Genomic DNA, 16071 nt, shown 5'->3' with positions numbered 1-16071 from the left:
GTAATGAAGCAAGAGAACAGATTGCATGAAAAAGAAGAAGTATCCTATGGAGTTTGTGACCTGTTTACCATTAATAAATAAATAAATAAAAGCAAAACAACCCCCTGAGGTGACAGAGTTAGCATGAGGCACATTAGTGAACCTGTCATGTGGAGAAGCCTGTAGAAGCAACTGTCATTACAGAGCAAAAGAGGATTGATTGGCCACACAAGAACTTGGGAAAGAAAGCAGATGTGAGAGAAAGAAAGGGGAAGATTAGGAAATCCAGGACAGCAGGAAAGTCACTCTGGATATTGCCCAACTGACACTGCTAGCCTGGTACACAGCAGCTGAAGGCCTAGAGCAAAAAAGCAGCAGTTTGGGAATACAGAGAAAAGAGAGAATACACAAGCTAACTCAACTTTTTCTACTCCAGACTGAATCACTCAGCAACTCTGCCTGCTCTGTGGCAAGTGGAATATCACGATTTTGCATCCTTCATTAGGATTAATTAGTTCACTTGTTGACAGTATCAAATGAAAGGCCAAGTGTTGGCTTAGTCAAGGAGAGCGACATTTTCCTACTCCTTTAGGAGCTTTCTGGTGAAGGCATGCTCTCCAGGGAAAGCTTGGTCTGTCCCTGCCCATGTAACTGACCTCTGTTCTCTGATCGGAGGACAGACTCCCAAATCAGTCTTACTCCTTTCAGTACCATTAACATTCACCGTTATTAAAAATAAGAAATATGTTATTTTTTCTCTGTGATCTCAAACAAACCATGAAAACAACAGCCTAAGCATTTTGCCCTGTTGTATCTCAGGGAGCTGGAAACCTTCTACCAGCAAGAAACTCTTACAGCAGTTACCATGGTAACACTGGTAACAGATATTTAAAGGCAGCTCACTCATAATCACATCTATTAGATATCAGGAGGCTTTAGTAAGAAAGACACAAAAGGCTTGAAACCAGGGAACCAGCCAGGCTGAGTGATGGTGTAAGCGGACCAGAAATTTATGGAGAGAGATCTGCTTATACCACCATTTAGCTGGACACAAAGGACTCCTTCTGTTCAAATCTGAAATGGCACTGAAGCTTGCACAGAATAAACTATTTTTAGTTAGCCATTTAAAAATGGGTTCTGAAAGCCTCATTTCAATAGCGGTAGCTCTATGAATCCTTTTAGAGCGGTCATTGCCAGAAGTATAATAAAAAGCTGTGCTACAGCTCATCTCACATTAGAACCAGGCTGCTGGAAATCCCCTAGCCTACCAACGTCACCTGGAGGGGGTTCCTTCCAACGGGGAAACATCAGTGGCGGCTGCAGATAACGTTGCTCTCTGCACCCACCCCAATGGCCTGACACCAGAGAACCAACGAGCCCCATGCTTCCAATGCAGCCACAAACTCGGCTCGAAAGAGACCTTGCCTCCCCATCTGGAGGACTGGGGACCCTAAGAAATAGTGTCACACTGCTTTTTAGACATTATTATGCAGTGAGGAAACTTGAATCTGGATAAACACGAAGCTCACTGAGCTGAGGAGGTATCTTTGGTGATATAAACATTAAATAATGTATTTCTTGGGTTTAGTCTGTAGCATTCCAGTCCACTGGAATGTAACAAAGAGAATCTGAAGAATCAGATCTCTTTATATGAAGCCACTTCACCAAGCTGGCTAAGCCCATGTAACAGTCATCAAATTGAGATTTCCTTTCTCTTTTTGCTGCATATTTCCATGACAACTTTTCCCTGGTATCAACTTCTTTATATTGGAAAGGTCTCTCAAAAGAGAGTTTAGGCTTCTATAGCAACAGCTAAAATCCCTGGGAGATGATGATGTCTGAAACTTTATACAGATCTTTTTTTAGACCATGAGTTACAACAAAAGTACATTTTGAATTTCATAGGTGAAAACAAAAGCACGTGTAATATTAGGGAAACTGGGAAGAGGGGAACGAGTAACTTGCTGAAGCGGGACAAACACAAAGAAACAACCTTACTTTCAAAAAGGACATGCACTTTGAGATACGAAATGTTAAAGAGAGAAGACAGGATCAAACAAACATCTTGAAAACCCACATCCTGCTCCTCTCTGAGTTACAAAGCAGAGTCACAAGGAACAAGTCTGCTGATCCTAAAAGGAGATTTTATTTAAGTATCTCTCTCTGCAGTCTATCTTATATTGACCTAAAGAAAAAGAAATTTTAAAAAAATCAGTGAGTCAGGATGCCTATTCAGTTTTAACTCCCATATATCTGCCATCTAGCTACAATCTAACCTTTTTTCAGTGCTTTAGCTGTTTGCCATGGTAGTGACGATATTCTCCAACATGGAAAGCCTTGCTACCTCAGAAGTAAAAAATAACTGCACTCTCAAACAAATGAATTGGTTAAACTCATATAAGCCACGGGAAGTACAGAAGTTAAAGCAACTGTCCTTCACTGAATTTAGGTATATTTCACAAAACACTCCTCCAATGCCCTTTCAAACCTAAAATCTTTTAATAAACAGAAAAAAAAAACCTACATACATAATCTGCATGAGAAGTAGGAAAGCATCAGCCTTACTATATAGATGAGAAGACTGTAGAATGGAAACTTTAAGTGATGCTGCCAGAATCAGAGCCCAGCAGGCCCCAACTCACTTCCTTTTGTAGCCCCTGGAAACCTCTTTGCTACACGTGAGGCAAGGTCAGCAGTGTGACCAACTGCAAAGCAGCCATACTTCCTTCTGTTTGTGGTGTAACTGAAAGCTTTTCCTTTTTTCATTAAAATATCCATTAATTTATCCCCTCTTCTTCTCATTCCCCTAGATCATCACAGTTCTGGTACGGGAAAAAAGGTGCAGACAGGTAGGCATGAGTGAAAAAGAATGGATTTAATCTCATTATTATTGACTGCAACCTTCAGCCCCTTCCTGCCCAGTTAGATAACTTCGGAAAAGATGCTGAAACTGGCAGGGTTACAAAATGAAGTTGAACGCTATGAAAACTTTTGTTTGTTTTAAACAGCAATGCCAGAAGTGACAACCAAAGCCTATTCAAAACCTGGGAGCTCTACAACCAAGAGACATATGCAAAAACAGGATTTCAGAAAAAAAAAAAAAAATTATTGCCAAGGTTTATCTTGTCTGGAGAATATTGAAGTGTGGGAGAAACTCTGAGTCACTGTAAAGGTCAAGTGAAACACAATTGTTTAATATCCCCATGTGCTGCCCTCTGCTGAAACAGATGCTGAGCACATTGGAGCATTGGGTCCATTGCAGGCTGCAGAAAAGCTCACGATCATCTGCACCTAATGCTGTCATCACACAGGAAAGAGGCACACTCACACGAAACGAAAATGTTTCATCTGCAACTAGGCAAGGTTAAAAATAACCTAAGTTCTTATACTGGACTTAACAGCTCCAAGACTAAAGTGTGCTTTCAGGCACAGCATTCAGATGATAAGAGCCTGGTGAAGGAAGAGGATCAAATGCATTGGCTACACACGTCTGCAATAATGAAAGTTCACAGATTTATAAAAAAGAAATAGCTGAAAGTTTCATTTGAACAGCTAATTTATCAAAGATGTGTTGAACTCTCAGATTCTCACTCCAAGGCTTAATCTTCCATCTGATTTCACTCACATGAAAAGTTTGTTCAGGCAGATGAGAGTATTCAAATACTCAAGCACATATATTTGGTCCTATGTAGAACATAGAACAGCGTGAACGGGAAAAGGAGAAAACTATTTAAAAACCTAAGGGGGTGAATATAACATATATATATATGAATATTTCTAAATAAATACAGGTCTTTTATATAATTATATTTACAAAATATTTATTTATAAAAATATTGTATTTACAAACAAATAGTAACCCAGTATTTTCCCAAAAACCCAGGAACAGAGAAAAAGTCAAAACAATACCCCAGATATACATGTAAACTCTCAGTGCTCAGATTCGAGATCCAACATATCTTTTTTTCCCTTTACACCTTTGGAAAATAGGCTTTGCAGTGTGACTTCAAGATCAGCCCAACTAGGTTATTTTGGATCAAGGAGAAGATTGAAATCTAAAGTTCAGGGCTCCTTAGGGAGATCATCCTGCCAGCAACCTTCTCTACCTTGTAAAGATACTGGTTTAGTAGATTTTCACAGCACACTTTTCAACGGTTTCTGACCTTAAAAAAAAAAAAAAAAAAAAAAAACAACCAACAAACAAACAAAAAAAGGAGTAAAAAAAGAGTGGAGAGGGACGAGCACCGGGCAGGTGGACCCTACTGGTCCAGCCAGTAGAGGGCAGTGGAATTTCAGAGGAAAGTTGTTGAAAACGAACTTCGTATAATGAGATATTTGAAGTGGTAAAACCATCAATTTAAATTGTTATTGGAACCTACCTATCCAGTCCTAAACTAAGACAGAAACAAGACAAAGTGCAAAGGATAAAAAGGGAAAGAAAATTGATTACTTTGGGATCTCTAAAGAGTTGTGTTTCAGGGTATCAGGAAGATTTCATACTTAATGCATTGTTTAAAAATAATTATTAAGTCTTTTAAATAATTTTCAATTATTGCAATACACTATTTCAAAGCATTCTATTGCAACCATCACAGCTGTTTCTCAGGGGTTTAAAAACCTATGGGTAGCTTTTAAATTTAAAATAGAAAAATACCACGAAAGGAGTCAAGAAAGCTATTTTTAAGGCATACCTATCTTCACTTGTGCCGAGCTGAACAGAAAACTGGTTCTAGTCCACAAGAACAAGAAAGTAAAACAGGCTAAGCAAAATGCAACACAAGCAAAGCACCTAGGAGATTTATTTAATGTTCATAGCACCTCGTTTACCGAGGGTAAAAAGCATAAAAGCAACATTTCTCACCTCGTTACCAAACAGAACAAGCACCCAAGAGCCAAGGTTTCTATGTGATTTGCCATGAGCTAAGTTTGCATTTGGTGACCGCAAGACGGATTTTGGTTATTCTCTAAGCCCTCTTGACATATAGGGGTCCTGAAATAAAATTGCCGCTTTATGCCAGAGGCAGCCAAGGTTTCCTCAGAAAGGCTACAGGCGATGGCCTGATACTCCAGCATTTTTACCTAGCCTGTGGAAAACATGGAAGAGCGGAGATAATCTTTTCTGAGCCTGGGTTGGAGCTGATACGCTGAGGTGCCATGAGGCTCCAGCTCTCACCTCAGGCGACGCTTGAAGGCTGTTGGGGTAAACCGCAGGCTGCCTGGGCTCCAGCCTCCCCCCAGGTGCACCACAGCACTGACCCGCCGCTCCGTGAGGCCAGGGCTTCGGCAGGACTTGGCCTCTGCACCGGCAACGACAGCCGGGCTCGGCGCCCACCCCGCTTCCCGCCGGGATCCGGAGGGCTGCCCTCGTCCCGGCCTCTCCAGGGGTGGCGCGGGGAGAGGCTGCAGCCGCCCGCCCCGTCGCGGGGTGCGGGACCTGTTGCCCCCAGACACCAGCGCAGCCACAAGTCAGTCAGGGGGGAACGGCGGGGGAACGGCGCGGGAACGGCGCGGACGCCGCGACACCTCACAGCTTCCCGCCCCCTCCCCGCACCTCAGCCAGGGCAGTGGGACTCGGTCCCGCACTGCGGCACCTCAGCCCTCCGCCAGCACGGGGCTGCCCCGGGCGAGGCCGCCGGCCTGCCCCAGCCGGAACCGGAGCCGGAGACCGAGCCCGAGCCGCGCTCACCTGCTGCCGCCGCCGCCGCCGCTCTCAAGGATGCTCCAGCCGCCGGAGCCCTCACCTCACCTGCAGCGGTCCCAACGGCCGCCAGGGGGCTGGCGCGCAGCACGCCGGGTAATGTAGTCCCCCTCCGTCCCAAGGGACTGCCAATCCCGTGAGGCGCCGCGCCGCGGAGCCTGCCGGGAGTTGTAGTTCCCTCTGCGTGCGCCGTTGGCCGGGCTGGCGCCTCCCCTCAGCGGAACTACAGCTCCCGTGGCCCCCCGCGCGCCGCCACGGCTGCCGGGAGTCGCGTTACCGGTGCCTCGAGTGGGCCGCGGCGCGGTGCCGGGTGTCTGAGGCCGGTCATGGCGGCAGCGCCGCCGTCCTCCGCTCCGGGTGGCCCGGAGCCTCCCCCGCCGCCGCTGCAGTACAGCCTGCTGCTGCAGCACCTGGTGGGCGAGCAGCGGCGGCCCCGCGCCTGGGACCCCGCCGCCCTCGGCGGCATCCCCAGCCCGCCCAAGAGCGAGGAGCAGAAGATGGTGGAGCGGGCCATGGAGAGCTGTGCCTTCAAGGCGGCGCTGGCCTGCGTGGGAGGTGCGGCGGGGGCGGTGGAGGGAGCCGGGGAAGGCTGGAGGGTCGGGGCAGCCAGCTGCGGGGGCGGCTGGGGAGTGGGGGGGCCCCCGTGGCGTCGGGAAAGGGGTGGATGGAGAAGAAGCTGCAGCACAGGGACGCCCGTGTGTAATTTTCCTCCCTCTAAGCCTCCTCCAGTGTTTGTCACAGGTCCCAGGGAGAGATCTCTGTCTGTCTGTCTGCCTTGCAAAGGAAGAGGTGCTCACAGCCTTTCCTCAGCACAGCACAGGCTGCCAGCAAGGAGGGTGTCAGCAGCAGTGTCTGTAGTATCAAGAGACAGGCCATTTGTGTCCTGCGCTGCCCCTTGCACGCTGCAGCGTTGACAGACAGGGGGAGCAGAGGTGCTCTGGTGCCTGCGGGGAATGTGCTGCTCAAATCCGGCCAAGGTTCATTTTATACTGTTTTGTCTTTTACAGGATTTGTTCTGGGAGGCGCGTTTGGTGTCTTCACAGCTGGCATCGACACCAACGTTGGGTTTGATCCTAAGGATCCATATCGCACACCAACCGCAAAAGAGGTCCTCAAAGATATGGGGCAGCGAGGCATATCCTACGCAAAGAACTTTGCCATTGTGGGTGCCATGTTCTCCTGCACCGAATGTGTGGTAGAATCTGTGAGTAATAACTTCTTAAGCATTAAGAAATGTTTTCTTGTACACTTAATCTCTTTTACTAGATCCAAATAAGTATGTATATCCCCTTTGTAGTGGGGCAAGGGAGTAGGCTAGTTTGTTCTGTTCCTTGGCCATCAAAGCTTTTCAGCTTTGAGACCTGTCTTCAGAACTGCTGTTCTCTGACAGAATGAGCAGAACAGCATGCAGTAGCGAAGGCCTTTTCAGTTCAAGTCCTGAATGTATTGGCAAGTAGAGGCATTACTTTTTAAAACCCTAGCTACAAGTACTTGTTGCTACTTTAAAACATCAAACTGCAAGTTGCAACATGGTAATCTGAGCCTCTAAATATTCCATATGCAGAAAGGGATCCTTTGATGAAAGTTCTTAAGTAACAGGCCTATTTGCATCTGCCCCTGCAGCAAGAAATGACCTTGTGCAGCTCAGTGGTAAATCTATCATCCATTTTCTTAAATAGGAAAATTAGCCTGTTACGAATTTGAGTACTGCCTTTTAATTGAAAGACACAGTTATTTAACTCATCTAGAAGAACAGTGTATCTTCTTGCACAATGGAGCGGAACAAAGAGATCTCTGCACTGGTGAAAAACTAGCGTGCTCTGGCTATGGAAATAGTACATCTTTGTCAGCAGGGCGCTGTGGCTCTTACCTGTGCTGAGAACCATGCTGCATGGCCAGGCTCAGCGTTGCACTCGTAGTTATAGTGCCTTTAAAATCTCTGAGCTGGTGCTAGTGCACAGTGCTGTGTTCTGGGGGCTGTATCAGCTCACCTGAGAATCTTTGCCGTAGCACTGCATTGCACCATATGGATTTGAATTACCTCTCCCGGTGACCCGTTCCTTCTTCTTCTCCTGGTCCTGCAAGTCTTATGTTTGAGAGTACAGGGGGCCATCTGCTGAGAATAGAGGGAAAAACATCCTCAGATGAGAAGGGGCTGGAAGGTCATTTCACCTTTCTTGCTATTAGTACAGATACTGAGTGTTTATTCCATATTTACTTGTTGACTGTGATTTTTAATTCCACAGTATCGTGGAAAGTCAGACTGGAAGAATAGTGTTATTAGCGGCTGCATCACAGGAGGAGCAATCGGCTTCAGAGGTTGGTAGTACCTGCTATGTGTAATATGTATACCTAAACCCACCTATTTCTGTGATAAGACTCAAATTTGATTACGCAGTATGCAGTGTTCTTAACAGAACACACGTTACAAATCTCTTTGCATGTGGTTATGGTGATGTCAACATGAGACTGTACTCCAGACTGGCAGAACTGCTCTCTCTATTGCTTTTTTGTCAGCTTGAAAGATCTGTGTGGGTAGGGAAGGCTTGGTCGTACAGGACAGTGAGATTGAAGGAAAATCAACAGAATTGACTTTAAAGAAAAATCGGGAAATGGTGTTAGCTATCCACACTCTTTCGTGGTGTCGTGGGGAGGGAGCCAAAAATACATACTGAGCAACTTTCTGAAGCTACAGCTCTTGTGTTAACACAGCTCTACTTATATATACTGCTTCACTGGCAGTAACTCTGTTAATTCACACAGTGTGTAAAATGCTTTCCTCCTTTCTCACGTATCCATTCAAACAGGCAATTCTATTTAGCTGTAAAAGAGAAGGAGCACTGGGATTTTAGTTCAGCGGGCACTAGGAGGGACTTTGGAAAGCCTTGAATGCTAACAACATCTGGAGAAAAGCCCCAAGTAGGGAGAGAGCTGCTCTGCTCATCAGAAATATCAAACTTCTCTCACCTCTCCTTAAGAAAAAAAAACTGTCCACAGAGCATAGAAGAAAAGAAAGTGCTCTTGAAAGTGCTTCTAATTGAGCTTGTTAAGTTGTGTCTGTCCTGGACCTAATCCTCTTAGAGCTTTCAAAGCAGTAGCTGGTCTTTCTATCCCTCCCTAGGGACAGCAAAGCCACTTGCAGTGCTCAGATCAGAGCGCGCTGAAGTCAGCAATGGCCACTGGCATTTTCTCTTCTGTCCCTTGGGGGGAGACTTAGCAACACAGCGCCCAGCCAGCGTGCCGTGCTAGTCCAGCCATGGTAGTTTAAGCAAGTCCAGCGTGTGCCAGGTTCCCCCCCTCACCTTGGGCACTGGTAGTGCTGGCGTGACCCTGGTAGCGGACTGCCAGGTTCCTGCAGGTGTAAGCTCTTTAAGCCAGCACAGCGTAAGATAGTTACTGGGAGGAAAAATATCTTTCCTATTTTGTCTCATTCTTTCCCACCCTTTTTGCCTTGCAGCTGGTTTGAAGGCGGGGGTTATCGGCTGTGGTGGATTTGCCGCTTTCTCCGCTGCAATTGATTACTATCTACGGTAACAGTGGGATCCCTTGGGAGCAAGTTTCCCTTTTGTTCCAGTGCTGCTGCTAAGAGCCTGCATCACGGCAGAAGAACCATCAGGCTTACCTTTCCACTGCCTTTGGAGTCCTGATCAGTGCAAGCTGAATGGTGTTGGCTGCTTTTCCTGAATGACTAACAATAATCTGGCTCTGAGCCCTGGCGTGCTGCTTCAGGCAGACTTGCGGGAGTATGCGAGGATGGAGCCAGGCGCAGTGAGCAGTATCTCCAGGACAGATCAGCTGACTGTCAGTTTCCAGGAAACAAGCCTGGACTCTGAGCTTTTTCGATCCTTTGGGTCTGATTTTGATTAAGTCTGTTGCTAGCATCAAAAGACGCAGGAGGACAATCTTCAAAAAGAAATGCAGTGATTTAGGTTACCGTGTATTTGAACGTGCTGCAAGTGTTTAACAGTTATCAGTTTGCAGCTTGCTACTCTGTTGGGGAGAGGTAAGAATCTGTGGAGAAATAGTTTGTTCCAGGTTTTTCTTAAAATACCAGCTGAAGACAAACCACCATCTGTACAACTTGTCTTATTTCAAGCACAGAGATGAGCGCCAGATTTCTTTACCATGTCTTAAAGGGAAAAGCAAAAAGGAATCCTTAGCCTTAGAACCGTGTGGTTACTGGCAGATGAACAAAACTGTTTAAGGAGAAAAAAAAAAAGAAGTTGTTGCAGAAGTATAATTCTCTGTAGCCACTTGGCTAGCCTGATTTAACCTCGCTGTGGGAGTACAAGTAATCTTGCTACTGCTTTAACTGCCATAGGCTCACACCATTAGTTCCAGCAGTTTGATGGTGAGATTAGAAAGTAAAGTTGTGAGAATAAACCATTGTTAGACAGATAACTGGGCATTCACTTAGCACACAGTCTGTTTTCCATCATGTCCCTGTACCACCTCTGAGTGCCCCAATGTTACATGGGGAAAGCGAAGTGTTATTTCTGCAGAACATTGGTACTGAAATCGAAATATCTGTTCACTAGCTCAAGGAGCTGTTCCCTTTTTGATTTGCATTCATATTAGCCCTCTTGCTTTTCCAACCAAGCTCTGTTCTCAGACCTCAGTGCATAATTTTTATACTCCGAATAGTTTAGAATGATTTTAACCTTCCTTGAGTCACTCCACAAGGGCAAACACCCACCCTCATCTTTTTGAGGCAGCGGAATTTCAGATTCAGTGCACACACCTAATGGGGGTTCTTCCAACTGCTTCCCCTCCTTTGCATCCACAGTTTGACATCCCAGAATGGTGACAGCACTTGCTTACCTGGAAGAGCAATACTAGCAGGGTGGTTTGGCTGATAGGGTGGTCAGTTTGGAGGCATATTGTCTCCCATTCCCACATGGAAAGAAGTGGGGAGACAGCACCATGTGATCTGTCAGATGAGGTTTCCAGATTGCCTGATGTCCCTTGCTGTGCCTGTTCAGTATCCTCAGGCCAGAAGCTGTGCAAGTCAGCTGAATTTTAAGCTTGAGTAATTCTGGGCTGATTAAACAGGCTGGCTCCAGACAGTCCAGGGTTTTTTCCTCCAGAATGTACTGAAATGCAAGGATGTAGCCCAAACCATAAGATGTCTCTTAAAAAATTGTCTGGCACAATGCCTGTGCTTATACCACTGGCTTAAAGTGCAACTAGCGAGATTTCCATGACAGAAAGAGAAGCTGTGGTGCCAAGGTGATCAGCTAGTGCAAATAGCAACACCATGGGGCTCCTTTTGTGCAAATGTTGGGGCTTTGCATTTTTATTAACATTTTTTTTCTCCTCACATAGTTTACAGCCATTTAAAGTTTATAATCTACAGAAATTGAAACAGAACACAACAAAAATATATCCTTAACAACCTTTGAAAGTCAAATATTAATTAACGGTTCTATTCTACCTGTAGCTGCAAGAGTCCACCCCCCTCTTTTCCTTCCTGTAAGGACAAGCAAAAGCCAGTCACGGGGACGGCTGCAACCTGTCGTGCCGGGGCTGTGTGGACCGGGCCTCCAGCCACTGTCGCGCAGGGGTGATTTGGCTGTAGAGTCTCCATCTGGGCGGACAGTATCGCGGACAGAGACTTGGACACATGTAACAAATCAGACACACACAGGGATCCGTTGTGCAGTCACATCTAAAACTCTGCCTCCTTACTGGGTCCAGGGCCAAGAGAGACGCCTGGTTATTTTCTGCAATGCTGTTTCCCTTCTGTTTAGCTGGTAGTCAAGAGGAGCAGGGTCTGGAGTGTGAGCCCTTTGGAGGGGGACTGAAAGACCTCCCCTCCTTTAGTTGCTTTGCTGGTGCGGGGCCGGCAGGTGCTGCCTTCCCCGGGGACGTGGGCTTAGGACATACCTGGTGCATTGGTGGCAGGCGGCCGGGCTCTACCTGGAACAGTCTCTTAGTCGGGAGGGTAAAGGCAACGCTGCTGTTAGCAGGGATAAGCTTGGTCACTTCTCATCCATCTCCATTTGGCACAGGAGAGCAGAGGGCCAACGCAGTCGGGGAGGGGGCTTTTCCCACGAGAACACGGACTCGGCTCACAGAGCGAAAGGTTTCGTGTTCCAACAGGTACCAGCACCTACCTGTGAGTATGGGAGGGTGGGGGACATACCGGGAGCCAGGCACTCGGGCAGCCGGAGCACAGCCTGGCAGCGAACACAGACATGTGGCCGTCCTGCCTTGGGACATGACGTGACAACTCCAGCCATCAGCCTGGGGGTCAAGAACTGGAGCTACTAACTAAAACAGACCTGAGCTGGCCAGGCACGGCTAGCCCAGCAGCAACGGCTTTGTGAGTAAGAGCAAATGAAGCACTTCTGCCTCCAGCAGCAAGGGCCACGAAGGCTTTCCTCCTCCCATCCCTCTGCGCTGGTTTCCAGGCTGGGTGACCATCCAGCTGCCACAGAGAGCATTTGCCTCTGGCAGCCTGGCTGGCATCAAGGCAGGGCCACTTCTATGCTGCCATTTGCCCGGTGCCTGGGGCAGCAGGGAAGGCCAAGGGGGGGGAAACAAAAACCTCCCCCTCCTCATGGCCATGGCAGGAACGCTGGTGCCCCGGCAGGCTCTGCCACAGGGCGCAGCCGGTGTCGGCAGCCCTTACGGTAGTGCTGGGCTGTCAGCGGTGTGTGCGCCTCACTCATGCGTGCCTCGCTATGGCAGAGACATGGGCGTACGGAAATGGCAGGGACCCTGTTCCCTGCCCTGCCAAGGCTTGTTGGGGAAACTGTGGGACCCATGTGCCCCTATGGGACCCTATCGGTGCCAGAGCACAGACCTGGGGTCAGCCCATGGCGGAGGGAGCAGACCTGCCTGGCTGGCCATCCCTCAAGCATGCCGTGGATTGAGACCAGCACAGCACCTCTCGCTCCAGCCTCGTGTGATGGGTTACCCCAAAACGCTACTCGGAGGCGAGAAACAGCGAGGGAAGTAACCGCCATGCTACACGCACACAGGCAAAGCACAGGGTAAGGGCTGTAGAGGGGACTGGCCTGAAAGCACCCAGAAGAGATGCGGCGAGGAGAAAGCAGCACCCTGCTCCTCTGCTCTCATGGTCGTAGGTTTGCTCGGGCCAGAGCAGGATCCAGGCACGGGGTCCAATGTTTGCGCAGGCAGCAAGCCAAAGCAGAGCTGGTCGTCACCGTCACCGGGGAGGGAAGCCCATGAGCTCCCAGCCTCTGAAGCGAGCCGGTGCTGCACATGCAGGTGTGGGGCAAGGGAGCTGGGCAGCGAAACAGGCACTCGTGGGATGCTGCAGGCTTCGAGCTGGGCAAGATGGGGTGCCTGGTAGGAGTGAGCAGGCAGAAAGGAGTCCAGGAGAAAACTAGCCAAGGGGAGAAGCCTGTGTCCACAGCCCTTGTCAGTCACTACCTCTTCCGTTGAACAAATATACATAAAAACAATTCTTGAACACAAGAAGAGACATAAGACACGACTACTTTACAGAGAGGCACGGTGCCTGGGGTGGGACCGGGCCACTGGTACGCGATTGTACAGGAGCTGCAGGCGGCACCATCCTGGGTCCGGGCTGGTCTCCCTGGGGGGCTGCGATCCAGTCCATGTCCCCCAGCAGGGAGCTGGGAGTGTTTGCAGCTGGTGCCTTCTCCCTGCAGGCTACACGTCCGTGGAGAAGTAAAGTGTGTTGCGTTTCAGCTCAGTGAAGGAGATGGGAGGATGCTGCAGGTAGTAGAGAAGGACCTGGACCTGTAGCACACAAATGGGGGGGGGGGTTAGGCAAAAAAGGGGCAGAGCTGCCATGTCCCAGCTTGTCCCTGTGCAAAGAGGGACAAGCAAAGAGGGACAAACCTACCCAGACAGGCAGGTAAACCCCTCTGCTCCCCGCCCCAGGGGGCTGGCATGGGCTGTGGCCCCACGCTGCCAGCACGGCTCTTACCTGGGCCATCACATCGTGGGACCAGATGTCGGAGGCCAGGGTGAGGTGTCCCTTGCTCTCCCCTTCTGAGGGTCTCAGCAGTGTCGGCCCAAAGACCGTGGCCAGGTTGTGGAGAGACATTTTGTTGATGGGCTCCTTTTCAGCTACCCTGCAGGGTACGGGGAGAGAGGGAGCGTGAGCCCCTAACGCTGTTCTCCTGGAGCGGGGCAGCCACGGGGCGATGCGGGGGGTGAGTGCTGATCTCCCTTTTCCCAGCTCCCAGCCCTGGCAGGGCACCCCTGGCTTGCCATTGCCCTTCACAGCCCCCGGCAAACCCAGGTGCAGGGCAGGGAGCTCTGCCCCCTTCATGGCCTCCGCCGGAGCTGCCGGGCCTGGCCGGGAGCCCCGGGTGTGATGTGGCAGCAACCAAGCCCTTGCTTGCTTATGTGCTGCAGAGCCTCCACCCTTCCCGAGCCCTGGCAGGATATGGGGAGCCCCGCACCAGCCCGTACCCCCTGAACCCACTCCCCGCAAGGCTCCCTACCCCTCCGACCCCGGGGGACCCCGGCCAGCCTGCACCGAGGGAACCAGGGCCACAACACTGCCATGTTAGGAGGCAGCTGTGCTCGCCGACACAGGCTGCACGGTTGAGCCCCAGCCAGGGGAGCAGATGTGGGAACTGGCTGTGCCCGGTTCTCAGGATGGAAATGGATTTTTCCTTCTCCACCCCCTAGCATCAATCACTTTTTCTGTTTGGTTTTAGCCAAACCAGAGAAAAAAAAAATGCTTCATGATGCAAGTAACATGAGCTGTGAGCCCCAGTCCCAAACTTGTGGCCAGCTCTGGCCAGGCTCTGCGTGCTGCACTGCTGCCCTGCCCACAGCCCCGTACCCTCCGTGGGTTTTGGGGCCCCAGTGAGTCCTAGACCCATCCATCCACAGGTTTGGATGGGCTTCATCTGGGCCAAGATAAAGCCCGGCAAACCACGCATTGCTGCACTCGCCCCAGGATGAGCAATGCGGGGTGTCACCTGCAGCTTTGGGACATGTCTGCAGAGCTGACCATCTCTGGGTCTTGGCCACCCACTGCAGGCAAGTTACGGGGATTATTGCACCTCGTTTTGCGGGGGCTACTGCTGGACTGGTGGGAAGGGATGCAGCACTCAGTTTTCCTGCTAAGGGGGACACTGCACAGCTCCCAATTGATTCCCCGTCCTGTGCCGAGGCCAGCTGCTCTCCCCATGGAGAGCTCGTCCAACCAGCTGCACGCCGGCTGCGGCAGCCAAGAGCCGCATCCTGCCAGAGGACGCGTGCTCCCTGCAGAGCTGACCTGCCTGAGTGGCCTTGCGCCGCGCAGTCCCCGCTGGCACGGTGGCCGGTGGCCCTGGGGCACCAGGGGCTGCTCTGTGGGGCAGAACGGCTCCAGGATCCCTCCAGCATCCTACAGGGTCCACAGAGAGGAGCCGTGGGAAGCCAACACCCACACCAGCCGAAGGGACTCACAGCGTGCTGGGCCCCAGCCTGAACAGGCTGCAGCCTGGCCAGGACCCCAGTGAACGCGCCAGAGCCCGGAGAGACGGGGCAGGTGGGACACAGCGGGGCTGCACCCTCTCAGAGGGGCTGGAAGAGGAAAGGGGCACTCTGCTGCCTGCCCAACACCAAGCCGCCATTGCTGGCCCTGGCTGCTGCCCGCAGCCCTAGTCCGCACCAGCACAGCACCATCTGCCTCCAGTTCAGGATCAGCCTATGGCCACACAGGCACCACGGGAAGCAGGCAGCAGCTCTAAGTCTGCTCACGTCCCATCCTCACGGCAAAGCAACAACAGACCCGTCCTGCACCACCTCCCACCTGTGCCCGGCAGCCCTCCGGGAGCCGCTGCTTGCCCTGCTCAGTGAGCCAAGCCGAGCCGTTACCTTTTCAAGTGCTCTAGCAGGAAGAGGAAGGTGATGAGGTTGGGGTCAGGCAGCGAGCGGAGAAGGTGCATCATGCAGTTCTCCTTGGCAGCAGGATCCGAGAGGGCTGGAGACAAGGAGGGAGAGGGCTCAGGACAGGGGCTGGTGACATCTTGTGCAGAAGTGGGACCCACCGTGACTGGATGCCTCCCTGCAGCCACTGCACAAGTGGCCGGCCTTGCTCCACAAGGCTCTGCCTGCGCCCTGGGGAGCAGCACTACAAGCCCTGTGCTGGCCTGGAGCCAGCAAGGACAGCCAGGACCGAGTGGGCCGAGCTGTGAAGGACCCTCGGGAGTCTCCCATCCCGGAGCAGGCAATGCCAAACAGCCACGGTTGGGCACCGACGCCTTCCCCACCCCCCAGCCCTTACCGATCCCCTCCATGAAGGCGGGGTAGAGTCTGTCAGTGAGAAGGGGCTCGGGCAGCTCACGGAAGTACAGCTTCAGCGTGCCAGCGATAGCGTTGATGTCCATGTCACTCAGCATGACCAAGATGTCCTTGTTATCTGTCCAGAGAGCACCCACATGTGACGCCTCCTG

At 50.7% G+C, this 16071-nt stretch overlaps 2 protein-coding genes across 6 annotated transcripts in view; one reads left to right on the top strand and one right to left on the bottom strand.

Moving 5' to 3' along the window:
• Positions 1-5945: 5945 nt before the first annotated feature.
• On the top strand, positions 5946-10060 carry TIMM22 (translocase of inner mitochondrial membrane 22). Of its 2 annotated transcripts, none has more exons than XM_082327940.1 (4): positions 5946-6232; positions 6685-6881; positions 7924-7996; positions 9135-10060. In XM_082327940.1, exons 1-4 carry the CDS (start codon positions 6004-6006, stop codon positions 9209-9211), a joined length of 576 nt encoding a protein of 191 aa, XP_082184066.1. In that variant the 5' UTR covers positions 5946-6003; the 3' UTR covers positions 9212-10060. The 2 variants fall into 2 exon arrangements, with proteins under 2 accessions (XP_082184066.1, XP_082184067.1); XM_082327941.1 differs by having other exon boundaries at positions 7924-8000; positions 9135-9218.
• Positions 10061-10851: 791 nt separating this feature from the next.
• Positions 10852-16071, bottom strand: part of ABR (ABR activator of RhoGEF and GTPase) — a 42253-nt gene continuing 37033 nt past the window's right edge. For 3 of the 4 annotated variants that reach the window (XM_082328583.1, XM_082328584.1, XM_082328585.1), the window contains 4 exons: positions 15903-16037; positions 15494-15599; positions 13602-13749; positions 10852-13411 (listed from right to left, as the gene is read on the bottom strand). In XM_082328583.1, the coding sequence (XP_082184709.1) occupies positions 13322-13411; positions 13602-13749; positions 15494-15599; positions 15903-16037 (479 nt within the window). In that variant the 3' untranslated portion in view covers positions 10852-13321. The remainder of the gene's footprint in view (positions 13412-13601; positions 13750-15493; positions 15600-15902; positions 16038-16071) is intronic. The other variant, XR_014230008.1, reaches the window with a different exon arrangement.

The sequence above is a fragment of the Platalea leucorodia genome, assembly GCF_965183815.1.
Source record: "Platalea leucorodia genome assembly, chromosome: 16".
Taxonomy (NCBI): domain Eukaryota; kingdom Metazoa; phylum Chordata; class Aves; order Pelecaniformes; family Threskiornithidae; genus Platalea; species Platalea leucorodia.
This window is presented reverse-complemented; position numbering and strand designations above follow the sequence as displayed.